The following is a 26,898-nucleotide window of genomic DNA, read 5'->3' on the forward strand; positions in this document are numbered from 1 at the left end:
CAGGCAGCATCCAAGGAGCAGGAGAGTTGATGTTTCAAACATGAGCTCTTCTCTCTTGCCTTCCAACCAGTACCTAATGCAGCTGACCAGGTTATCCCCAGTCCCAGACTTGTCTTTGGCAGTAATTTGCCGTCCAGCTTTGGCAAATGGCATCCGGCAGCCACAGTATCACAGACTTGTTACAGCACACAGAAAGTGGCCATTCAGTGTATTGTGCCTGTGCTAGCTCTTCATTGAGCATCATTGTCTGGCATCAATCTCCTGCTTTTCCCCAAACCCTTCCATGAGAAATGCACGTGGGCAACATTACCCACCCATCAATATCGGAACCTTCAATAATACAAACCTCGACTGATCTATGTTCAGCTTTCTAATCAACTTAGATTTGTCCAAGTGCTCGGTCTAATGACAGATTCCAGTCAATTCCCTCTAACTGGTCAAGATTAGAATGGTGTTGGAAAAGCACAGCAGGTCAGGTAGCATCCGAGGAGCAGGAAAATCGATGTTTCGGGCAAAAGCCCTTCATCCTGCTCCTGATTTTCCTGCTCCTCAGATGCTGTGCTTTTCCAGCACCATTCTAACCTTGACTCTAATCTCCAGCATCTGCTGCACCCACCTCCTTCTAACTGGTGTCAAGCTAACCAGTCTGGCGTTTTATGGTCTCTGTTTTCTTAATTATTGGTGTGATGTCTGGTCTCTGTTCATAAGATGCTTACTTATCACTACAGAGGTAGGCAGCTTAGTCACACATTGAGACATACCAATGCAAGTTCAGGGGAAACTAACAGCTTTGCAAAGGATAATCTTGCTTCAGAATCTCTATTGTTATAAGTTCCGGAAACACGACGTTAATTCTCTGGGCCAACACCATTAAAGATAGATTTCAAAAAGAGAGGCATACGTTCCAAGAATATTGAGCAAGAGTTCCTGTTCCACCCTTAAGCTGATTTGGCTTCATTCTCATGGTTATGACAAAATTATTCATTGTTATTCATCACTATGGTCCATCCCTGGTACCTGCCCCGAGTGGTTTTGCTTACAAGAACTCATTCTGGGGTAATGTGTTTTGAGAGTATTTACTGCGCTGCATTGAGAACTATTTGAAATGTTTTGGAAACATAGTGATAGGCTATAGTTTTAGCCATTCCTACCCTTATGAGCAGCAAGATTTTTGAAATGACAATCCTCAACTTAGTTGAAATCACTGAAGAACTTGTTATTCTAATTTGTTCCAGTGGTGGCGCCGTAGCCCCCTTCAGAAAAACCTGCTATTCTTAATTCCTCCAGAGGGGGTGCTGTAACCTAGGACAGAAGATGAAACTAAACTCCACCAAAAGGAAGCATCATTTCTTCTGTCTCGCCCTGAGTTTGATAGTGGGCGATTGACTATAATACAGTAAAAGTCACAGCTACTTCCTGTTATGTTTTCCCTGTCAAAACTCTACTGTCAGTATAAGATAATAAAGTATTGCTGCAATTATCCAGTGCTTTGGAGGTTGGTTTAGCCCAGTTAGTTGGAGAGTTGGCTTATAAGGCAGGGTAACACTGATAGAATGGGTTCAATCCCTATACCAGCTGAGGTTACCATGAAGAATCTCTCCTTCTCAACCTCTCCGGTACAGCAGCCCTCAGGTTAAACCAGCACCAGTCATCTCTCTTTAGTTAGTAAGACTATGATGACATGACTTGTTACAGGGGCTTTGGCGAGACCAGGTCTGGAATACTTTATGCAATTTTGACCTCTGTGTTTGAGGAAGGATATATTTGCATTGGTGACAGTACAGTTAAGGTTCACCAGATTAATATCTGAAATGAGGTGTTTGCCCCGTCATGAGAGGTTGAGGAATTGGCTCAAAATGTTCTGGTATTAGGAAGAGTAGGAAGCAAGATCAACGAAACATCTGATCGTGCAGCGCTTGACGGGGTAGATGCTGAGAAGCCCTTCAGCATACCACCGGTCACACTGTATGTTGCCTATCTGTGGGCAGGAGGCTGGAGATGTTATTTCAAACTTTACTCTCCATCTTCCACTGTCTGACTTTATTACTGGTTCTTGTGGCCAGTCCCAGAAGCAAAGAGGTCCTCTGCTCTGCCTGGCTCTCGCCACGCCAGAATGTACTGGCTGAGTGGGAAATATAAAACATGGGGCTCACACTCAGGATAAGGGCCTCATCATTTAGGACTGAGATAAGGAGATATTATTTCACACAAAGGGTTGTGAATCTTTAGAATTCTCTATCCCAGAGGATTGTGGATACATCTTTGTCAAATCGGCTGGAGTAGATAGGGATTTAGTCTGTCAGAGAATTGAGTGATACGGGGGAGGCAGGAGAGTTGGAGTGGAAGTTTCTTTAGCAGATTCAATGGGCCAAATGGTCTAGTCCTAATCCAACATCTCGTGTTCTTGTGTATCCACCCTGACACTTTGTTATTTGGATCAAAGACCTGTAATGAATAAATAATGAACCACAAGTGAAGAGGTTGGCAATTTTAAGAGTCAAAAGTGGGGAACGAAGGTGGAAATCCATCAGGAGGGAACCGGGATTTACTGACTAGTCATGTAGAACAGTACAGGATCCTGTTTGTGTCACAAATCATCCATGATGTTGGATGGTGGCCAACCATTTCACTTAACAACAGGACCTTTTCTCCCACAATAGGGTGGCATGGTGGCTCAGTGGTTAGCACTGTTACCTCATAGCGCCAGGGACCTGTTTTCAAATCCACCTTCGGGTGACCATCTGTGTGGAGATTGTATGATATCCCTGTGACCGTGTGGGTTTCCTCCGGGTGCTCTGGTTTCCTCCCACAGTCCAAAGATGTGCAGGTTAGGGTGGACTGGCCATGTTAACTTGCCCATAGTGTCCAGTATAGGTGAGTTAGCCATGGGAAATGCAGGTTTACAGGGTGGGTCTAGGTGGGATGCTCTTTGGAGGATTGGTATGGACATGATGGGCCGAATGGCCTGCTTCCAGACTTTAGGGACTCTATGAAGTAGCTGAGCACTCAGAATGCTTCTACAGTTCTAACTTTGGGGGATGAAATTCAGGAGTTGTGTGCATCAGTTGTAAATGTCAGAAGCTCCTGGGCCACACTAATGTTGGAAACCCTGAGCAGGTTACCCTGTGGGAAACCCTGAGCAGGTTGCCCTGTGGGAAACCCTGAGCAGGTTGCCCTGCCTATTTGCAAATTGCAGCTGTGAGAGCAAAACCTCCCAGAGCCAGCCTGGTCTGGAGAAGCTCTCTGCAGTCTGCCTCCTCTGTGTGTTAACTATTCAGGAAATATTTACTCCTGAACAATGACAACTAGCACATGGAGAGATAATATAAAATAAACTACACAATTCTCAAGGTGTTGCAAAAACTGAGGGACCAAGGTGTTCACTCTTTTGACGATCAAATAAGCAAAGTAAATTAACTGATTAACCATCCTCTAATGGCGTACTATTGCAAACATCAAAACTTCAAAGGAAATTGCACTGCAGTGTTATTTAGGGAGTTGATGATGTGCTGCAGTCCCTGTGGTGTTCACCAGTCACAGAAGCCCTTAAGCATACCACCGGTCACACTGTATGTTGCCTATCTGTGGACAGGAGGCTGGAGATGTTATTTCAAACTTTACTCTCCATCTTCCACTGTCTGACTTTATTACTGGTTCTTGTGGCCAGTCCCAGAAGCAAAGAGGTCCTCTGCTCTGCCTGGCTCTCACCACACCAGAATGTACTGGCTGAGAGTACAGCGGAGGCAGATTCATCCAAGAGAGAACTGAATCATTATCTGAACAGGAAGGATGTGCAATGCTCCAGAGGAAAGATGTGGGAATGGCACCAGGGGCATTGCTTATCCAGAGAGCAGACGCAGAGATGACGGGCTGACTGGCCTCCTCTGTGCTGGAGCAATTCTGTGATTCCAAGTAGAGATTGAACCTGTAATGCTTGAAACATTACAGGTTGCTGTAATGTGAAGCACTGTTAATGATTAGCTGCCCCAGGATTTCTTGGTGTACTGGCCCTTTCATTGGGCGCTACTGTTCATCTTATTCAATTTCGTAGTGCACTGTGAATCAGTGTCTCAAAAAGATATGAAGATCACAAATGGACAACAGAGAAAGGTCGCCAGGGGTCAATATTGGTGATTGGCTTGGTTTGAGCTGTTTAAACTCCTTCAGGATCCTTGTGTGGGAATGGATGGTCCTCAGCCTTAGACCTGCCTAACGATATGTAAGATTTCTTGGAGAGGGATGAGCCACACAAGAGAAATGGTGCATGTTCTGTTTTGATATATATAAGAACATTGCCAGGTAGAGAATTGATCTGCATGTTGTTACACAAAATATAGGCCTTGGATTTTTATCAAACACTTGGTTAATTTGAATTTCACCCAACCCACTCATTATTTATCCTTTTTTTGTATTGCTCACTTATAAAACAGTGAGCTTGCCTTTTCATGTGAATTAGAGCCATCCAGTATGTAGCTGTAAACATGACTTTAGGGATCATTTTATTATCTTTATCCTTAACAGAAGGTTAAATTGTTCCATTTCGTCCATTCACAGGACTGGCCAAGAGCTGGTCCACCACAGCCAATGACAGTTCAGGACTTTCACAGATCAAGTATATGGTAACCAATAGTGGCACAGAGCACTCCCACGTCAGCCATGTCACAGCCAATTACTGTTCACAACATTCACACACGAGCTACACCACCACCAGTGACAGTGGTGTTAATGTACAGAAAATAAACTTTGCTCAGAAATGTGATGAGTGATCTGTTACTGCACAGGGAAGATGCGGAGAAGTACTTTTTTTCTAGTGCTGTACAATGTGATCTGGAACCTGAAAGGGTGGTGGGAACAGATTCAAAGGAGCTTTCGCAAGGAGACAGGATGAACAACTGCAAAGGAGAAACTCCAAGGCAACGGGGAGGGAGCAGGAGGTGGAGTGGGATGAATTGGGCATTCCTTCAAGGTACAATGTGGTTGAGTGCCATGTGGCTCCAAGAATAGACAATAGACAATAGACAATAGACAATAGGTGCAGGAGTAGGCCATTCAGCCCTTCGAGCCTGCACCGCCATTCAATATAATCATGGCTGATCATTCCTAATCAGTATCCTGTTCCTGCCTTATCTCCATAACCCTTGATTCCACTATCTTTGAGAGCTCTATCCAACTCCTTCTTAAATGAATCCAGAGAGTGGGCCTCCACTGCCCTCGGGGGCAGAGCATTCCACACAGCCACCACTCTCTGGGTGAAGAAGTTTCTCCTGAGCTCTGTCCTAAATGGTCTACCCCGTATTTTTAAGCTGTGTCCTCTGGTTCGGCACTCACCCATCAGTGGAAATATGTTTCCTACTGCCAGAGTGTCCAATCCTTTCATAATCTTATACGTCTCAATCAGATCCCCTCTCAAGGACTGCTTAATGGGATGAGTCCTCACCCAAGGTTGACATCCCACCAGTATTTTCTTGGTATCTCCTGGAATGAGAGGGCAGCACTATAGGACTGCAGCGGTTCAAGAAGGCAGCTCACCGCCAGCTTCTCAAGGGCAACTAGGGATGGACAGTAAATGCTGGCCAGACCACGATGCCCATGTCCCACGATTAAATGAGAAAAAAACACAAGCTAGGGGCAAACCCAGGAGAAAAAAAGCAAATTGGGTGATTTATATTTAAAATTAACACTTCAGGGGAGGGTGGAACGGAGCGGTCAAACCATTTGAGGTGGGAAAGTAAGGTTAAAGTTGAAGCCTATGCAATAAATTCTCTGATGAGAATCCAGTGAGAGTTGGTCATTCGCCTCCTAACAGCACTGATCACAGACTATGCATTACCAACAGTTCCCTGTCCTGGGACTAAGTCGCGGCTGACTATGTGTTAAGGCTGTGAAAAAGGTGCAAACATGCTTTTCCTGCATCAGTGAATTGCCAGCAAACTGAAGATAAATGCAGTCAGCTTGCGTTGCTAAAAAAATAGCTTTGCGATTTTCAAGAAACCGTGACAAATGAAACAAACACTTTGGTCTGGGACAAAACTGTTGCAATTATGCATCGCTCAGGGGTAAAGGAGATAACTGATTTGAACTTTGCTCATTTTAAATCTGTCTGTCTCTCCTCCTGCACTCTAATCTAAATGGAATAGGTTGTTTACATTTTCATGGATTGCCGCTCAGCATTTTAAATACCTGCACTGTGCCTCCTTTCAATCTTCAGCATCTCTTCACCCCCTCACTGAGAACTGCGAGTCCCAAAATAGTCCTGGCTTCAGTGCTCTCAATCATTGCCAATGTACCATCAGGTCGGGCACACAAAACCCAGAGGGCACCTGGCAGAGAGTGGCGGCTGGAGAGAGCTGCTCATCTCTGAGACCAAAGTGGGCATCGATGTATTCAAATTCCACTAATGGATTAAATCAAAACATGATGAGAGATGACAGAGAATGTGGACCAACTGCCATGAGGTGTGTTTTTTTTTAATTTATAAGTGGGATGTGGCAATCATGAGCCACTTATTGTCCATTCCCAGAGAGCCAACCCATATTGCACTGGGTCTGGAGTCACATGTAGACCAGATCAGGTAAGGATAGCAGATTTCCTCTCTTAATGGAAATTGGTGAACCAGATGGGTTTTTCCAACAATCATAGAGCCATACAGCATGGAAACAGACCTTTCGGCCCAACTCATCCATGCTGACCAAGTTTCCCAGTCTAAACGAGTCTCACTTGCCTGCATTTGGTCTATATCCCTCTAAATTTTTCGTATTCATGTATTTATCCAAATTATTTTAAATGTTACAATTTCACCTGCACCTACCACTTCCTTTGGCAGTTCATTCCACATACAAACCACCTTATGTGTGACAAAGTTTCCCGTCAGGTCCCTTTTAAATCCCTCTCCTCTCACCTTAAAAAATGACTCCCCCACCCTATTCACCTTAACCATGCCCCTCATGATTTTATAAACCTCTATGAGGTCACCCCTCAACCTCTGACACTCCAGGGAAAAAAGCCCCAGGCTGTCCTTAAAATTCAAGCTCTCCAATCATCATTGGACTTTTAATTCCAGATTTTTATTGAATTCAAATTCCGCCATCTGTCGTGGCAGGATTTAAACCTGGGTCACTCACAATATTAGCTGTTGTTCTGGATTGCTACTTGAGCAATAATCCCACTGGGCGATTGTTTTACAAACTTAGGGCACGGATACATTTCAGGGGAAGCTCCATGTTTGGAAAAGGAGGGTCTGAGCAACAATGATGAGTGGGAGTACTGTGAGGGTATGTCCTGTGGCAATGGTGGCACGGTGGCTTAGCGGTTAGCACTGCTGGGGACCTGAGTTTGATTCCATCCCCTGGGTGCCTGTCTGCGTGGAGTCTGCACGTGCACCCCTGTGTCTGTGTGGGTTTCCTCTGGGTGCTCCGGTTTTTTCCCACAATCCCGAAGATGTGCAGGTTAATTGGGTTGGCTATAGGAAATGCAGAGTTACAGGGATAGTTCTGGGTGGGATGCTGTAGGGAGGGCCAGTGTGGACTCGATGGGCCAAATGGCTTGTTTTCACACTGTCAGGATTCTATGATCTTCAATGATTTATGAATGGAGTGCGTTGGTTCAAGAAGGCAGCTCACCACCACTTCCTTCAGTGTGGTTCGTGATGGTTAGTACATACTGGCCTTATCAGTGACTCACACACACCAGAAAAGCATAAAAGGGGGCCCTGGTATCTCAGACCTGCAGGGCAAAATGGGCTATTTCTGGTCTGAAGATTCCTTGCAACAAATGCAATGGAGAATGTGCATTTAAACATGGAAGTACATACTTCTCGATTGTTTTCCTGCCAGTCGCATGATAAAAATGAAGCGAATGATATTTATCGGTGAGGTGCAGGGTAATGCAGTAACACCTATTGACCTGAATGGCACTATATCACTGCCCTTCCAGGCATAACCTGCTGCAATCAATTCACTAGCCATACTGTAGAGATGAGCTGAATATGATACTGTTTCTCGTAAATATATGAGTCTGTCCACTGGTGTAGGCCATAACTCAACTGCAACAGCATTAGTACAGCTCAGACACCATGTATTTACTAATTCAACTGGGGAAAGTAGGAAATCATCCCTGTTTCAATTAAATAATGGTCATACATCACAACTTTTAGAAAGATAAAGCATAATTCTAACAACCCGCATTAGGAGCAGTGCCTGTTGCTTATGATTATACTGTGTGCGTTACTAAGCCCTGGCAAAATAAACTAGCTGGCAGTGAGTAGGAAGACCCAGTTTTCTATGCTGCATCTTCTATGAAATTGATCCTGGATCTTTGCATTTCAAGTCGCAGTGATTATTATGCTGGTCCTTTCCATTGTGTTAAATGAAAATAAGCAGAGAAGTGTCTGTTGCTCCAATTATGGCATCAGAGGCCTCCATTTTCCAACACTGTCACTCTGCAGAGGTTACACTTATGTTCAGTCATAAACCTGACAGTGTCTTAGTTCTTCACCCAACGAAACACTGGCTATATTATTCTGGAAAACCCATGCAGTACGATTGGCACTGGCGACAGTATAGTGCTAATTAACAGTCTCTTTTCTGAGCAAGGCTTTGTGTGATAGATTTTCCTCTGCATTAGCCAGCCAGAATTTAAAATACCTTCCTGCCCTGTTTAATTATTTCTCTTTAGTTTATTGATCCTGTTCCACATACTGTGGAGAACCATTCACAGTCTTCTATCTGTCACTGCTCCTTTGTAAAATAGGCAGACTCAGAGGATTAAACTTACAAATTTTGCAAAACAAAAATACCACAACAGGTTTTTATAGGTCAATTGCACCAGCTCCCCCACCTCCCCCACCTCCCCAGACCTCCACCTGCCACATCAGAGGAATATTTGCACATTTTAAATTCCCTTGAGTTACCCATTACTTCTTAACTCAGGTTGACTTCACAGTCATATTCCTTGAAGCAAGCCACCCGCTATGGATGAGTCTAAATGTGTCAGAGATGAATGCCACTGCTGATTTTCCATCCTTTACCACTGTCTAACACTTTGCCTTTGGTCACTGCCTCCCCCAACAGTATGGTTTTGTCTGAACAATAGCCACACTGGAAATCCCAGCCTGAACATCATGTATGGAACACATCGTCTGAGACGTGCCAGTCTGCTCCTCATCGTCTTTAAGCAGCTGTGAAAATAATTTAGCAAGCCTCACCACTCAGCAAGCACATTCATAAATATTTCACAATGTTACTTCAGACATTGGTGGCCATATTTAACAGGTTGGGAAAGACTTCCTAATGCAGCAGAGAGATGTTGAACAGGATCAGGAGGAACAGTAAACACATTATAATATCTTACATTGAGGGGATATTTTCAAACCCACCTGTCTTCAAATAGCAAGGGCTGACTACTTTAAAAGATGCACATGGTACCACCTGATCCATTAACCACACCAACTGATAATTATCACTTCCTCAAACCATTACATAATTACAGGTCGTAGAAAAATTCAATATTGGAAGGGCTGGAGGAACAACTTCACTTCTGTTCTCTTTGCTAAAACAAAAAATGCTCGCAGTCATATGAGTTCAGAAACTATACAATTCATCTATTTAGTTAAAATCAGTGCCCTCAAATTCACAAGCTTTTGTTGCTTTTGATGGTTTATATGATCTTGTGTTTCTATGCCAATATCATGCTGAATATCGGATGGAAGATCCCCACCTCCTCTCTCCCAGCTTTCTCTGATGTCTGGAGTCATTTTTGGATGAAGAAACAATTGGAAGAATGAGGCAGCCCCCGTTTTATTTTCCGGTTGTAAAATGAGTAACGGTGTCACTTCAAGCGCTTCACCTGAGGGACTCAGTGTCAACCCAAGACATGCCCAGATTGTAGACCAAGGGGCTACATTACCAATCTCCAGGGACTGACATAGCTTCAGCCTCTGAAGAGAACACTGTCAAGCATCAAGCCAGCAAGCATGCCTGCTCTCCATTCTCCACTTCAGTCCTCATTATCCATCTATCATGCACATCTCTTCAAATCTTCCCCTGAAAAACACATTGATCTCAATTTTCAATTGACAACCACCCATCCTCCACCTCACAGTAAGAGAGTTCCAGGCATTCTAACAATTCACTGTGTTTGTGTGAAAAGGAACTGATTTCACCCCTTGACAGGCTGGAATCAATTTTGAAATTTCAGCTCCTTGATCTCAAATCCCCTACCAAATGAGGGAGTTGCCCCCCCTCCCAATCTGCCTAAATGAATCTATTCGTTGTTCTAAATGTCTGGGCTTGTAGCCTTTGGATAAACTACCCTTTACTGATTCTGAGAGACTGGGCAAATTCCCTCACACCATTCTTCAGCTCCCATTGAGAGGAAGCTTGCACTGTGTCAACGTGGCAGAGGCCCCCGCTCCCCCCAGCCAAAAAATCTGAACCGCACGCAGCTGAGATTTCGGCAATGCATCGCAGATATTCAATGGGGTGCAAGTTAAAGTTCAGAAAGAGCTAATGACTGATTTAATTTCGGTTTAAGCAGCAGCTGTCAGATTCAAATAACCATGATGGAGCCAGAAGCTGAATTAAACACAGCACGCAGAATGGCACTGGAGGATAGATCGAGGTTTAAACCTTCGCTTAATACTGGACAAGAAGGCAACATGATGTTTCAAAAAACTAGGCACAGCTGTGATGAAAGCAGTGACAGACCTTTTGAGAAATTATCATTCGATGACACATATTTATAACTGTTTAAAGTCTAAATACGTTTTTAGCAAAGAATGCATTGTAAACCAAACAGCATTTTACATGGGGAATGCAACAACAGAGAGACCTTCAGTCAATTTCATTGAGAAAGGGGGACAGTTCCCAACTAGTTCCCTGCCATAGTTTCACCCGTCGCTGCGCTTTATAAGAAGTTCATACCTCACATTCCCTGGAGCCTGATTTACTAAAGGTGCACGGAGCTGCTCCATTCATCAACATCTCAGTGGCCTCAGCGTGGGCAGGTTTATAATCAACATAATACTCCTGGGTGCTGGGGACCATTTGTCTCAAAGACTGCCTCTTCTTTTTCCGATGCCGACGCCCCAGTGAACGCTGCTGGAATTGCTTCATGCTGGCTGGGTACCGCTTCCAGGACACGTAGATGACCAGCAGGATGACCAGCACTGAGAGGAACAGGGCCACGCTCCCCGCTATGATCTTGTGGAAGGAGATGGGTTCCCCCAAGTCAGGGTCGGAGCTGGCATCAGTGGGGCTGGCGCTGGCTGCGGGCACGGGCTGGCCTTTGACCTCCCCATTGGCTTTGGGAAGTCTCGTTCGGAAGGTGGGCCTGGCCGGCACCTTGGGCACGGCTTGGGTAGAGACCCTCTGCTTTTTGATGCAGAGCTCATAGTTATCGACGGCGTCCATGACCTGCTCACCCTGCAGTGCCTTGGGACCGGCGCACAGCATGGTGCTCTCCCTCCGACCTTTGAACCTCTTCAGCCAGTTGACCAGCGAGCAGATATTGTGGTTGCACTCCCACATGTTCCCGGCCAGGCTGATGGAGCTGAGCGAGATCCAGGACTCTAGGATCTCCTGCCCGATGGTGGTCAGCTTGTTGGAGTCCAGCTGCAGGGTCTGCAGGTTGGGCACACACTGGAAGACGTTGGGCCCAATGGCCTGGATCTCATTGCCGGAGAGGTCGAGCTTCTCCAGGGAGCTCCAGGTCCATGACATGCCCTGGATGACCACACTGATCTTGTTCCACTGCAGGTAGAGGATGCGCAGGGCCAGGAGCCGGGGGAAATGGCCCAGGTTGACCTTGGAGAACTGGTTGTGCTCCAGGTGGAGTTCCACCAGGCGCCCGAGGCCAGCGAAGGCGTTCCGGGCCAGGCTGCGGATCCGGTTGTAACCCAAGTCGAGGAACTCCACGTTGCGGCAGTCCTGGAAGATCCGGACTGGCACCGTCCGCAGGCGGTTGGACCTCAGGTGCAGGCTTTGGAGTTTGCGGAGACCCCGGAACTGCTCAGGCTGCAGCACCTGCAGCTGGTTGTAGGACAGGTCCAGGTTACGGAGGTTACTGACCGGCCGGAAGGTCTGGTTGGAAAGGGAGCTGATGCGGTTGGAGCTCAGGATCAATTCCTTGAGTCGATGGGCTCCAGCGAAGGCCTGCTCGTGGATCTGGTCAATGTAGTTGTGGTCCAGGTACAGCCAAGTGAGCTGCTTGAGACCCAGGAACTGGTTGGGTTGCAGTTGGTGCAGGCTGTTGTAGCGCAGCGAGAGGCCCAGGGAGCCCGGGGACAGGTTCGGAGGGATCTCCTGCAGGCTGAGCGACTCGCAGTACACAATTTTCCCGTGGCATCTGCAGTTGGCGGGGCAGCCCCGCTCGGCTGCGGCAGTGACGACGCTCAGGAAGACAGTGGGAGCCATCACCAACACTGCGATCCCACTGAGACCTGCAACAAGGAGATGGGATAGTTCAGACTCAGGATCAAACCCTTCCTGTTTCACCGGTGAAAATCAGTCATTGCACATCATGCTTACTACCATCAACCTTTACAATTTTAGCAATGGGCAACATTGCAACCACACACTAGGGGTGGCACGGTGGCTCACTGGTTAGCACTGCTGCCTCACAGCACCAGGAACCCAGGTTCGATTGCAGTCTGTGTGGAGTTTGCATGGGTGTCTGCATGGGTTTCCTCCGGGTGCTCTGGTTTCCTCCCCCTGTCCAAAGATGGGCAGGTCAGGTGAATTGGCCATGCTAAATTGCCCACAGTGCTCAGGAATGAGTTCGTCAGGTGTTAGAGCAGAGTAATAGGATAGGGGAATGGGTTTGGGTGGGATACTCTTCAAAGGGTGGGTCAGGAGTTGTTGGGCCGAGGGGCCTGTTTCCACACTGTGGGGATTCGACTCTATTCTGTTCTGTTCACACACCACGTGACTTAAGCAGCGATGGAAAGAATGCAGAGGAGAATGACCAGGATGTTGTCTGGGCTGGAGAGTTTCAGTTGTGAGGAGAGATTGGACAGACTGGGCTTATTTCGCTTTGAGCAGATGAGACTGAGAGGGGACATGATTGAGATGGACAAAATTATGAGGGACATAGACAGGGTAAACAGGATAATGGAGGGATCAGTGACCAGGGGCATAGATTTAAGGTAAAGGGCAGAGGGTTTAAAGGGAACGTGAGGATTTTTTAAAATCCAGACGATGATGAGGATTTGGAACTCACTGCCTGTCAGTGTGTGAGGCCGAAACCCTCATAACATTTTGACAAGTATTTAGGTGTGCACTTGTGATACCAAGGCAAACAAGACTATGGGCCAAGTGCCAGAAAGGGGATTGGAATACTTAGGCAAAACTCAAAACAAACCTGTAGATGCTGTAATCCGAAACAAAAAAACAGAATTTGCTGGAAAAGCTCAGCAGGTCTGACAGCATCTGTGGAGAGAAATCAGAGTTAACGGTACGGGTCCAGTGACCCTTCCTAAGTGAGGTGGTTTTTTTTTGACTAGCACAGATGGGCCGAAGAGTCTTTTTTTTCTGTGCTGTAGCTACATATGACGCTCTGCCTAATTGAAAGGGAAAAAAAACGTTGAAATCTTGGCTATTGCTAAGACATAATCTTTCCCTATACACAGAGATCACAACTTTAAACAAAACCCTTTGGAAAATGTTTCCTATTGTCAAGTGTAATCTCACCCCGCATACACACACATGCATGTAAACACACACACATAGCTCACAACTTTAAATATAAAACAAACCCCCTTTCAAATATTTGCTGTTTTAAGATATAATCTTATCTTGCAGCCGCACACACATGCGCTGGCCACAACTTTAATGCAGACCCTCAGATTTCAAGCAACTTAAAGCAGGATCCCTAATTGCCTGTGACTGTGGTGAGCGATAGACAGACAGGGGGAGAGAAGCAGCACCCTTACCCATCCTGCGCAGACTGCCCGCTGCTCAGGCGCTGTCCACGGTACCTGCAGCGAGGCACACTAGCTCGGCCGCGCCGTCGCCAGCCCGCCTTGGCGGGCACCCATGGGTGGCAGTCGGAGCCCCTTGGATGTGCACAGTTTCTGTCCTCTCTCCAAACATCACTCTCTAATCAGCCATGGAGAGCTCCGTGCGGGCTCGCCCAGCTCCCTCTCCCAGTCTCTCTGTTTCTCTCTCTCTCACACACACACACACTGGAGACACAGAGAGGCAGCAGCCAGAGGTCTAACTGCAGCACACAGTGAACTTCTAATTTCCCCGTTCTGCTCCTCGCCAACGACTCCAGAGTAAAACCTCCTTTCAGCAGCACCCAGGGGCTCTGCAGTAGTTTTGTTATTTTTCTCTGTGTGTCTTGTGTGTAGCCAGCTCCAGATTCCTAAAGAAAATCCAACGCTTTCACTGTCACCCAGCAAAATCAAGGTGTCGTTTTGTTTTTCTTCCCGGTTGTAATTTCGCAATGGACAGCTCCCCGGCTCCCAGCCTCTCAGCCCGAAGCTCTTGCCACTGTTGCTTCCGATAGACTGAGACCGAAGTCTTATGTAAAGCTGCCCCCGCTGGAGAGAGTTATTATGGGCATGTGCAGAAGTTCCTCGCTCCCCCACTCCGCCTCCCATGTTCCACACGAATGAGCTCTTACATCAAGGGCGGGGGATGGGGGGGGGGGGAGTGCTGGTAAGGGAGTTAATTCATAAAATTTATCATTGTACATTCAGATAGCACGATATGGATCTACTCTGAACAGCAAAGCAAGCCATTGCTTCTCTGCTACTGTACCTGACGATTGTTTCAACGTCAAACATTGCATCCTGAGGGATTTTACCTCGCTTCCAATCTCTCCTTTCCCCCCAACTTCCCCCCCTCCCCCATCCCCCAAATGTTGCTGTGCCACTCAGTACCTCCTCTAACCTCAGAGTGCGCCTGTCTGCAGCTCCCAGCTGTGAGTTGCCCATGCCAATGGGAAACAAACATGTTTGGACAGACCAAAGTCATCTTCTGCTGTGTTAACATTTACCTCGACAGGCAACACTTTTTTCTTTGTAGTTAGAGAGCAGATTGTTAAGGTGCATTTGAAAAACATGTTGAATATTGCAAACAATGCAATAAAATTCAACCTTTCACCTTTTAGATTGCTCCAATCTGAGGTACCTCAATTCAATCTCAATGCTGACACAATCCTTGTCAAAATGCAGCATAACCTGGATAAATTCCAGGCTTGGGCTGACATATGGCAAGTAACATTAATGCTACACAGATGCCATGCAATGACAATCTGGAATAAGGGAGATTTTAGCCACCATTGTCCCCTGACATTCAATGATGTTACTATCACTGAATCCCCCACTATCAACATCCTGAGGATTACCATTGATCAGAAACTCAACTGGACTCTTCACATAAACACAGTGGCTACAAGAACAGGTCAGATATTAAGAATACTGCATTGAGTAACCCACCTCCTGACTTGCCAAAGTCTGTCCACTATCTACAAGACACAAGTCAGGAGTGTGATGGAATATTCCTCAATTGCCTGGATGGCTGCAGTTCCAACAACACTCGAAGTCATCCAGAGCAAAGCAGCTTGCTTGATTGGCAGCACATTCACAAACATCGACTCCCTTCACCACCGATGCCTAGTAGCAGCAGTGTGTGCCAACGGCAAGATGCACTGCAAAAACTCACCAAACATCCTCAGACCCATGACCACTTCTCTCTAGAACGACAAAGCCAGCAGATACATGGGAACACCACCTTCAAGTTCCTCTCCAAGCTACTCACCATCCTGACTTGGAAACATATTACCATTCCTTCATGGTTGCTGGATCAAATACCTGGAATTCCCTTCCTAAAGGCATTGTGGGTCTACCCATAGCACATGGACTGCAGTGGTTCAAGAAGGCAGCTCACCCCCACCTTCTCAAGGGTAACTAGGGACGAGCAATAAATGCTGGTTCAGACAGTGACATTATTATCCCACAAATGAATTAAAGTTTACGCCTTATATTTATATGGGTATGTGAAACCTGTTAGACCTTAGCTGGAGTACTCTGTACAGTTCCAGCTAGCACAATGCAGGAAAGATATGAAAACATTGGACAGAGTGCAGAACTGACTTACAAGAATGGTTCCAGGGATGAGAAACTTCAATGATGAGGATAGATTAAAGAAGCTAGGATTGTATTCTTTGGAGAGAAGAAGGCAGAGAGGAGATCTGGTCAAGGAATTCAAGGCAAGGATTGGGCTGGATACAGTAGATGGCACAAAATTGTTCCTGCTCATGAAAAGAATAGAAGCAAAAAAACACAGATTTAAAGTAAGTGCAGATTCAATGTTATCTGCTAAAAGAAGTAAGGTTGAAATGAGGAAATGCTTTTTTCATACAGCAAGTAATTAAGGTAGTGAAACCACTGCCTGAAATGGTGGAGTTGTTTCAGTTGAGATATTAAGATCGTAAGATCATCATCTAAGAAATTGTAACAGGAGGATGCTCTTTGGTCCATTGAGTCTGCTCCATAATTCAAGTGGGTATGGGATACTTAACTGGATAAAAATAATGTGCAAGGAGCAAGAGATTGGCATTAGGTAATGATGCTCAGTTAATGAGCTGAATGGCCTCTTTCTGCACTGTGACATTTCTGTGAATCTGTGAACAAAGAGCATTGGTACATGGGGATTAGTGGTGTGGGAGTAATGTCCCTGCACTAGTAATCTGGACATTCCAGGTAAATCTTTGGCTCCATGGGTTCCTCAGAGGTGAGGTTTTCTTTTGTTTGAAACTCACCTGGTTTACTAATGTCCTTCAGGGGAGGACCTATCTGTCATCCTGACCTGGTTTGGCCTACACATGACTCCAGATCTGAAACAAAGTGATTGATTCTTAACTGCTCTCTGCAAAGGTCAAATAATCCACTCTCTTCATGGGCAGTAGGGATGGGCAATAAATGCTGGCCTTGATAATTACACACATATCCTGTGACAGAATGAAAGAAAAGGGGAGTCAAATTGTGTGGTTACAGGATGTTATGATTCTATTGGGAGGAGTGAGATGTTAATCAAGCCCATCACCTCATGAGCCATTTAGAAAGTTTAATTGGTTATTCAATCACCAAAATAGTCAATATATTCCTTATGTTTCTCTTTCTTATTGCCATTCAGCGCAAAATAGAGTACCATCAGGTTCCTTGAATACAGTCAAAAGTGAATTATTTATTATAAACAAACTTATTCTTACAGTAAATGGCAAAACTGGTTAACAACTGAGCTATTATTTATCGCCAAAATCCCAAATCATGCACCATCATACAAAAATAAAGACATTACAAATCTGCAGGGATAATACAGATTTTTAACAGAAGGCAAAATGGAAAATTCCTGGATTGAACCAAGATTTCTTCCTGTTGCATGAGAGAGATAGATCTTTCTGTTGCCAGCTTTTCGGAGGTTTATTCCTTCAACTGACAGACCAAGGCATGTGCTGACATAGCAGTTTTCATTCAGAGGCTGTTGCTAGTCAACCTTCAGTATGTGACTCCAATTTATTCAATCCAAATTATTCAAGGAATTAAAGTCATAAAACCCACCTCTCTTTTCTCTCTTAAAAGCTTTACATGTCTGCTTTCTGTAAAGTCATTTGACTTCTAACCAAAACAGGTGGTAAACAGCTCATATTAAACTTTTGATTTCAGTAATTACAAGTGAACATAACACCCAGAAATCACACGTCTCTTGAACACTCTTTCAGCCTAGAATGTCCAACCATTTCATATTCCATTTCCTCATATTCCTTAAGTAAAACATGTGTATTCTCAATAGGGAACTAACTCTTGAGATCACAAGAATGATAGTTAAGATTTCCAACTTTCTCCTGAAGCTCCACAAATTGAGATTAACTTCCTGGGCAACTCAGGAGAAAAATTGCAGAGTGGTTCAATACATTTTAAACTATGTTCTTTGAGGATTTCTGTTAGTTATAACTCTTTGGCAATAAGAAAAAGCTATTTGACTAACAGTCTATAAGGCAATGGATGATGTTTTTAAATTGGTCCAAAGCAATTGAGCATGATGTGTGCTGATGTATTGGTTGACCATTGGCAGGTGTGATTGGAGCTTAAGTGGTGGGGGTTGAGGTGGGCTACCTTGTGGGAAAACTATCAGGAATATGTTCAAGCACCACTGCCAATCCCAAGTAGAGTCAGAGTCATATAGCACAGAAACAGACCTTTTGATCCAACCAATCCATGCCCAAAAAAATCCCAAACTAAACTAGTCCCACTTGTCTACTCCTGGACCATATCCCTCCAAACCTTTCCTATTCATGTACTAATTCAAAAGAAAAATCCCAGCCTATCCGGTCTTTCTTTAACACTCAAACCTTTCATACGCGGTAACATCCTGGTAAATCTCTTCTGAACCCTCTCCATCTTAATAATATCTTTCCTCTAACTGGGTGATCAGAACTGGGAGCAATATTCCAGAAGAGGCCTCACCAATGTCCTGTACACCTCAACATGACTTCCCAACTCCTGTACTCAGAGGACTGAGCAATTAAGGCAAGCGTGTCAAATGTCTTTTTAAGCAACTTGTCTGTATGTGACGCAAACTTCAAAGAATTATGTACCTGAACCTCTAGGTCCTTCTGTTCCACAACACCACCCAGCACGCTACCATTAATTGTATAAGCCCTACCCTTGTTTGTTGTACCAAAATGCTACCTCACGTTTATCCAGCTTGAACTCCGTTGACCATTTTTTGGCCCGTTGACCCATTTGATCAAGATCTCTTTGGCACAAGGGATGCCCGGTCATATGTTTCTATTTGTCCAATGCCCGATTGGGATGACAAAGTCACAACAAAACATATCAAAATCCCCCTCCTTCCAAATGATGAAAATACATTGAACCATTAATGTTTGTTTTCACAATTGGAGGAATTCCAAAAATGCAGAAAAAAATTATAATTAATCTGTAATTGGAATGCCTGTTGCTTCTCAAAACGTACTGTTGATCATGAGTCTGGGAGTGGTACCAGGAAGACTGTCTCCCCTTAGGCAAATACAGATTTTAATAAGCAAAAACAATTTTTTTTTAATTTGGAATAAAAAAGTCTTCAAGAATTTTAAACCCCTGATAAAGATCAAAAATTAAATTCTGTGAGGTAAACTCCTTGTGTTATATCACATTCTTCCAGGTTTCATATTGTTAGAATGAGTTGTCACAGGAACATTTAATTTTGTTCTTCTCTTCGATTTAAGTGAAAACCTAACAACAAACAGCAAGACTCCAGAAGAAGGAAGCAGCTTCCCAATACTTTGAATAGAATTCCCCCGCTATGGTTCATAGAACTGTCGATTAATGCATTTGTTCTGGCCAGCTGTGGACTATCTATTTGCATGCTGCTCACTGTAAAATAGCACAATGGCTTTATAAACAAACGATTCATTTTTCTGCCTTCTCTGAGTAATAAATAGAAATAATTTGACAATGATACAGCCTCATATAAATGCAAACACATATAAAGAAAGAAAGACATGTATTTGCATAGAGCTTTTCACCACCTAAGGACATGGCAAAACATTTTACAACCCACGGAGTGCTTTGAAACATAGTCACTGTTGTATCAAATGAAATGTAGCAGATACTTTGAGAACAGCAAGCTCCCACAAGCAGCAATGCTATAGCCTCTTTCAAAGATGTTGGTTCAGGGAATATTTCTGAAATGGGAACCAAGCCTGAAATCTCTCTGTGTCAGAGGGGAGGTATTACAACTGATAGCTCAAAGTGAACAAAATGATGATGATTGCCACACTGGCAACAATAATCTCCCCAAATTTGTGACTTACGTTACCTTTCCAATAAGCAATGAAATAAGATAATGTTGATTTTGCTAAAATATGCTTGGAACAAGGATGAAAATGTTGTACATCTTCCAGTATGGCATGTTCTCAGTGAACTGAGGTAGAATTATGGAAAGGCTTCCTGATCATTTGAACTCCTGTTGCTTCACTCCCACTGCTACAGTCATAGATTCATAGTGTCATACAGCACAGAAACAGACCCATCAGTCCAACTAGTCCACACTGACTGTGTTCCCAAACTAAACTAGTGCCACCTTCCTGCACTTGGCGCATATCCCCCAGACTTTTCCTACTCTTGTAAGGACATGGAATAATACAGCAGAGTACAGGCCCTTCGGACCTCGATGTTTTGCTGACTTTTTACCCTACTCTAAGGTCAAACTAATCGACATACCCTTCACTTTCCTATCATCCATGTGCCTAACCAAGACTCCTTTAAATGTCACTAATGTCTCTGACTCTACCACCACTGCTGGCAGTGCATTCCACACACACACCACTCTCTGTGTAAAGAACCGAGCTCTGACGTCTCCTTTAAACCTTCCTCCAATCACCTTAAAATTATGACCCCTTGTGATAACCATTTCTTCCCTGTGAAAAAATCTCTGACTATTTGCTCTATCTATGCCTCTCATTATCTTGTACACCTCTATCAAGTACTTATCCAAATGTCTTTTAAACATTGTAACTTCCTCAGGCAGTTGATTCCATATACGAACCATTCTGTGTGTAAAAACGCTGTTCCTCATAATCCTTTTAAATCTTTTTCCTCTCACCTTAAAAATGTGCTCTCTAGTTTTAAAATCCCTCACCTTCGGGAAAAGACATTTGCTTTCACCCCAGTTATGCCCTTCATGATTTTATAAACCTCGATAAGGTCACCCCTCAACTTCCTACACCCCAGTGGAGAATGTCCCAACCTATCCAACTTATGTTTATAACTCAAATCCTCTATTTCTCTGGTACTCTGGTTTCCTCCCACAATCCAAAACTGTGCAGGTCAGGTGAATAGGCCATGCTAAATTGCCCATAGTGTTCAGGGATGTGTAGGTTAGGTGCATTAGTAAATATCGGGTAGGGAAATGTTCTGGGTAATTTGTTGTGATTAAATGATAATTATATGTAGGTGTATGTATAATCTACATGTATATGTATATGCATGTGTGTATATTAACTTACTGTATACATAAATGTATTTCATCTTTGTATGAATGACTCCATGTTTGTATATGTTTTGCATGTATATAAATTTACATTTTGCCATGTTAATAGATTATCGATTTTTACATTTTTTCATCTGATTTTAATATTAATAGACTGAATATACTAACGTGGCATTTTCTAAAAGAGGACAAAATTGACCTGACATGGCTGTTGTGATCAGCTGACTGGATTGAGCCAAGCTTATGAACAATCAAAAAATAAAGATCATTGTGGGCTGCAGGTCATATTTTTATAAAATCCATTGAAACTCTCGATTGATTCACATTTTCCTAACACTTACAGGTTGGGCTGCAAGTTACCTGCAGGCCATCCAATTTTAAACAAAAAAGATGCCAAACACTGGAGTCCACAAAGGAACTTTATTTCAGGCAATAGTTTTTGAGCAAAAGAAGTGATCAAGAAATATGAATAGATTTGTCTCTCAAACGCAGTCAGTGCCCTGTGTAAAAGCAACTTGGATAACCATTCATGCAGATTGTAAAATCTATAAATTTTACTAGTGCTGCAGACTATGAGTTAATAATTAAATAACTGGTCTCAAGTTTAAAATTGAACATCTAAAGGACTTCAAGAACTTTTAAACTGAAATTGTTTTTACTCTGGATAATCCACCCTCCCCACCGGCCTGCCTCCCTCTCAGCCTTTTAAACATTTATGACCTATGTTTGTGCTGCATTTCTGTGAATTTTTCCAGAGCAGTAGGCAATAAAATTTCTCTTTTTTTCACTTAAAAAAAAACTTTATAATTTGGCTCCTTTACTTTTATTCGACATTTTAATTACAGAGCGATAGCTGGGTGGCACAAGAGGTTTGGGTGACTATAGTTGAGGTGTGTGAAGTAAATTTGGATTTCAGTTGAATAGTTACTCAGGGGTTAAATTATGTATATGATATCCTAAATTTCCTTGAATAAATTTTTACTTAATTTAATTGGACCTCTCCAAACACTCTGAATTAAATGGAAACTTTCAGAGGTTTCCTGGTGTAGAGGAATTGACAATTGGAAAGTTTAATTGCTTGGGCAGTGCCTTTGGAGACTGTGACAATGAGATTCTGCATGGTCCCCATTCACTAATCCCATCCACACTTGAAGAATGACCAGCTGGCTTACAAAACATCCAACTGTGACCAACTGAGAGTCAAGGAGGGGAGAGCTGATTCCCCTTCCTCAACTTGTCAAAGCAATGTGTATGATTAGATTAGATTCCCCTGCAATGTGGAAACAGGCCCTTTGGCCCAACAAGTCCACACTGACCCTCCGAAGCGTAACCCACTGCCCTCTGACTAATACACCTAACACTATGGGCAATTTAGTATGGCCAATTCACCTAACCTGGACATCTTTGGATTGTCGGATGAAACCAGAGCATCTGGTGGAAACCTACGCAGATAATGTGCCAACTCCACACAGATAGCCACCCAAGGCTGGAGTCGAACCTCAGACCCTGGTGCTGTGCCACTGAGCCACCATGCCTGAATATTTATGTTTTCTAAAATCCCCTAGATTCTGGAAATGCCCCATTATATTGGAAAATAATGGGTGTAATTCCCCTATTTAAGAAAAAGAGGGAGACCAAAAGCAGAAACAGTACAAGTCAATTTGTTTAACATCAGTCATAGGAAAACACTAGCAGCTATTTTTAACGCGGTTATAGCAGTTTTATGATCATTGTTTTATGATCGGAAAATCATGTTTGACTCATTTATTGGAGTTCTTTGAGGAAAGAACAAGCAGAGTAGATACAGAGGATTCTGTAGATTTCCAAAAGGCAGAATGGTTAGCACTGCTGCCTCACAGCGCCAGAGACCCAGGTTCAATTCCTGCCTCAGGCGACTGACTGTGTGGAGTTTGCACATTCTCCCCGTGTCTGCGTGGGTTTCCTCCGGGTGCTCCGGTTTCCTCCCACAGTCCAAAAATATGCAGGTTAGGTGAATTGGCCATGCGAAGTTGCCCTTAGTGTTAGGTGAAGGGGTAAATGCAGGAAATGGGTCTGGGTGGGTTGCCCTTCGGTGGGTCGGTGTGGACTTGTTGGGCCGAAGGGCCTGTTTCCACACTAAGTAATCTAATCTAATCTATATAGAATGCTGACTGGGGAACTGACAGGAAGCACAGAGTAGGTCATTTTTGGGTTGACCAACTATAACTAGTGGAGTGTCAGTTGGATCAGCAAGTGGGGCCTACATTTACCAATCTGTGTTAATTATTTGGATGTAGAGACTGATCGTAAGATTACTGAATTTGCCGATGACTCAAAGTTAAGGAGGAGAATAAGGTGCAAAGAGGCTGTAGGGATACAGATAAATGAATTGAGTGGACACAATTTTGGCAGATGTATCATATTGCAGATAAACGTAAACTTGTCCACTTTCATAAGAAGAAGAGAAAGGCAGCAAATTATTTAAATGGATGCATAAAATTATGACAGGCATAGACAAGGCAGACAGGAAGATAGCTTTCACTTTTGATGGATCCATCAATGACCGTGGGTTTAGATGTAAGGTCAGACATTTTAGTGGATATTTGAGGGAAAATATTTTCATTCAGGTGGGAATCTGGGACTCATTGCTGATAAGAGTGGGAGAGGCAGAGACCCTCATATCATTAAAGAAGTATTTATATGTGCACTTGCGATACCAAGTGCTGGAAAACGGATTCAAATAATTAGTTTTTTGACTGGCGTGAATGTGATGGGCCAAATGACCTTTTTCTGTACCGTAGATCTCTATGCCTTATGACTCAAACTGCATTCTAAGAGGATCTGGGTGTACTGACCCATAAATCACACTATGTTAGAATGCAGGTATACCACGTAATTAAGAGTGGAATGTTGTTGATTATTGCAATTGGAATGGAATGTAAAAGTAAAGATGGTTTGCTCCAGTTATACTGCGGAGACCTCATAGAATCTGTACAATGTGGAAGCAGGCCATTAGACCCACCGAGTCCACACTGACCCTCCGAGCAGCATCCCACCCAGACCCAAAGCCCTTCCCTATAACCCTGCATGTATAGGCTAGGTTAATCTACCTAGCCTATACATGCCTGGATACTATCAGCATGGCCAATCCACCCTGACCTGCACAACCTTGGATTGTGGGAGGAAACTGGAGCACCTGGAAGGAACCCAGGCAGACACAGGGAGAATGTGGAAACTCCACACAGACAGTTGCCTGAGGTGGAATTAAGCCCAGATCCCTGCCACTGTGAGGCAGCAGTGTTAACCACCAAGCCACCATGCCAGCGAGTAAGGATTCCTGAGACTGGGGGGATTCTTTCATGAGGAAACTTGAGAAGTTTGGTCCTATATCTAATAGGGCTCAGAAGAATAAAATGTGATCTTATTGAAACACATGATCCTGAGGGGAATTGACAAGATGGATGGGAGAGACAAGAATAAAGAGACGCAGTTTACAAATACTCTTCCACTTAGGAAAGGAAGGCGGATTATGATCTGAATGGTGATAGATTGGGAAAGGGGGAAGTGCAACAAGACTTGGGTGTCCTTGTACACCAGTCACTGAAAGTAAGCATGTTGGTGCAGTAGGCAGTGAAGAAGGCAAATGTTGACCTTCATAGTGAGAGGATTGAGTACAGGAGCAGGGATGTCTCGCTGCAATTGTATAGGGCTTCGGTGAGACCACACCTGGAATATTGTGAGCAGTTTTTGTCTCCTTATCTGAGGAAAGATGTTCTGGCTGTAGAGGGAGTGCTATCTGATTCCTGGGATGGCAGGTCTGATGTAGAAAGAGAGAGTGGATCAGTTAGGACTATACTTAGTGGAGTTTAAAAGGATGAGGGGGGATCTCAAGGAAACCAATACAATTTTAACAGGAATAAACTGAGTAAACACAGGAAAAGAATGATTCTGAAGATCAGGGGAGTGCAGAACCAAGGATCACAGTCTAAGGATATGGGATAGGCCATTTAGGACTGAGATATGGAGAAATTCTTTCATCCAGAGAGTGAGGCGCCTGTGGAATTCTCTACCACAGAAAGCGGTAAAGGCCAAAACATTGAATGCTCTCAAGTATAAGCTAAATATAGTTCTCAGGGCTAAAAGCATCAAAAGGTATAGGGAGAAAGCAGGACCAGTGTAGTGAGTTGGATGATCAGCCATGATAGGTTGAGTTGCAGAGCAGGCAGTGACCTACTCCTGTTCCGGTTTTCTACGACAGAGCTGAAAGGAATTCGACTTTTTCTCAGAGTTTCATCCATTTGGATAATTCTATCCCTTTGAGAGCAGTGGAGACAGTGTTCATTGAACATTAATAGGTTCTTCACTAACTAACAGTGGAATTGATAGATCTCAAGGGTAGATGGGAAAGTGGAGTTGGGTCCATTATTCGATCAGCCAAATGGGGTAGCAGACTAGAGGGGTTGAATGGCCTTCTCCTGCTAGTAGTTTGTATATGTCTGTATGAAATCGTATGACTGTATACAAATTATATGTATGTGCATGTGTGTGTATATATGAATGTACATCTAATGATATAGAATTGACCATTTTTGGCAAATAATTGCTTAGCCAGATACCACTACATCTACTGGATAATGTAAAGGACCATTGGAATCCTGCTGTCCTATGTCAAAGCTGTTCACTAATTCATCATCATTGTGAAATACAAATGTGACATGCGTCTGTTCTGCTATGAGTCACCTGTTAAAACACCTCCCCACTGCTGGTCTCCATCTTCTCCTTCAAAAGAAAACCAATAGGAGATGCCCTGTCACTCAGATCGCGAACCATCATCCCTACACTTTGCTCTGCACCTGGGTTTGAGGCTGCGATTGTCAGACCAAGTGATACTGAATGCAGCTCAGAAATCTGCAGCAGGTCTTGTTTTGTTGAATTCAAATTTTACTAACTGTCACAATGGGATTGCAACCCCAGAACATTATCCCAGGGTGTGAGTAACTGTTCCGTGTGTTACTGGTCACATTACCTGCCAAGAGAGCAAGAATGTTAGTGATTATATTTGAATGAAATGCCTGCCATAGTCAAATTGCTGGTGTTTGTGGAAGCAATGAGGTTTGGTGTGACACTTATAGGAGTATATTCAAAATGGCACACAACACATATACATACATACACACACACATACACTCGCACACAGAAGACACATACACAGATACACACACACACACTCACGCACATGCACACATACGCACTCGCACACATATGCACACACATGCACAGACACACACACACTGTCACACAGACTCGCACATAGGAGACACATGCATAGACACTCGAACACACACAGACACACACAGGCACGCATGTTCGCTGGGTCACACCTAGTCACACTGGCACACACAGAAATGCTAACTCATAGGGACACACACAGACATTCTCTCAGACTCTCACATTAACACACACGCACATATGTATTGGAAGGTGAGTGAGTAACTGAACGTTAAACCTGAGTCATTATAGTGAGTCTGAGGCTGAGTGATGGGGTGTGGCTCTGTGTGAGTGATGGGGTGTGGCTCTGTGTGAGTGATGGGGGAGTGGCTCTGTGTGAGTGATGGGGGAGTGGTTCTGTGAGTGATGGGGCGTTGCTCTGTGTTAGTGATGGGACGTGGCTCTGTGTGAGTGATGGAGGCGTGGCTCTGTGTTAGCGATGGGGGAGTGGTCCTGTGTTAGCGTTGGGGGAGTGGTTCTGTGAGAGCGATGGGGGAGTGACTCTGTGTGAGTGATGGGACGTGTCTCTGTTTGAGTGATAGGGGCGTGGCTCTGTGTGAGTGATGAGGGTGCGGCTCTGTGTGAGTGATGGGGGGGTGGCTCTGTTTGAGTGATGGGGAGTGGCTCTGTGTGAGTGATGTGGGCGTGGCTC

The 26,898-nt window shown here is 44.2% G+C and overlaps 1 protein-coding gene across 1 annotated transcript; it reads right to left on the reverse strand.

Moving 5' to 3' along the window:
* Window positions 1-10,901: 10,901 nt before the first annotated feature.
* Window positions 10,902-14,546, reverse strand: LOC122560947 (leucine-rich repeat transmembrane neuronal protein 3-like). The gene is made up of 2 exons (XM_043712193.1): window positions 13,928-14,546; window positions 10,902-12,436 (listed from the first exon to the last, which is right to left on the reverse strand). The coding sequence occupies exons 1-2, from the start codon at window positions 13,929-13,931 to the stop codon at window positions 10,914-10,916; spliced, it is 1,527 nt and encodes a 508-aa protein (XP_043568128.1). The 5' UTR covers window positions 13,932-14,546; the 3' UTR covers window positions 10,902-10,913.
* Window positions 14,547-26,898: the final 12,352 nt, after the last annotated feature.

The sequence above is a fragment of the Chiloscyllium plagiosum genome, chromosome 22 (assembly GCF_004010195.1).
Source record: "Chiloscyllium plagiosum isolate BGI_BamShark_2017 chromosome 22, ASM401019v2, whole genome shotgun sequence".
Classification (NCBI taxonomy): Eukaryota; Metazoa; Chordata; class Chondrichthyes; order Orectolobiformes; family Hemiscylliidae; genus Chiloscyllium; species Chiloscyllium plagiosum.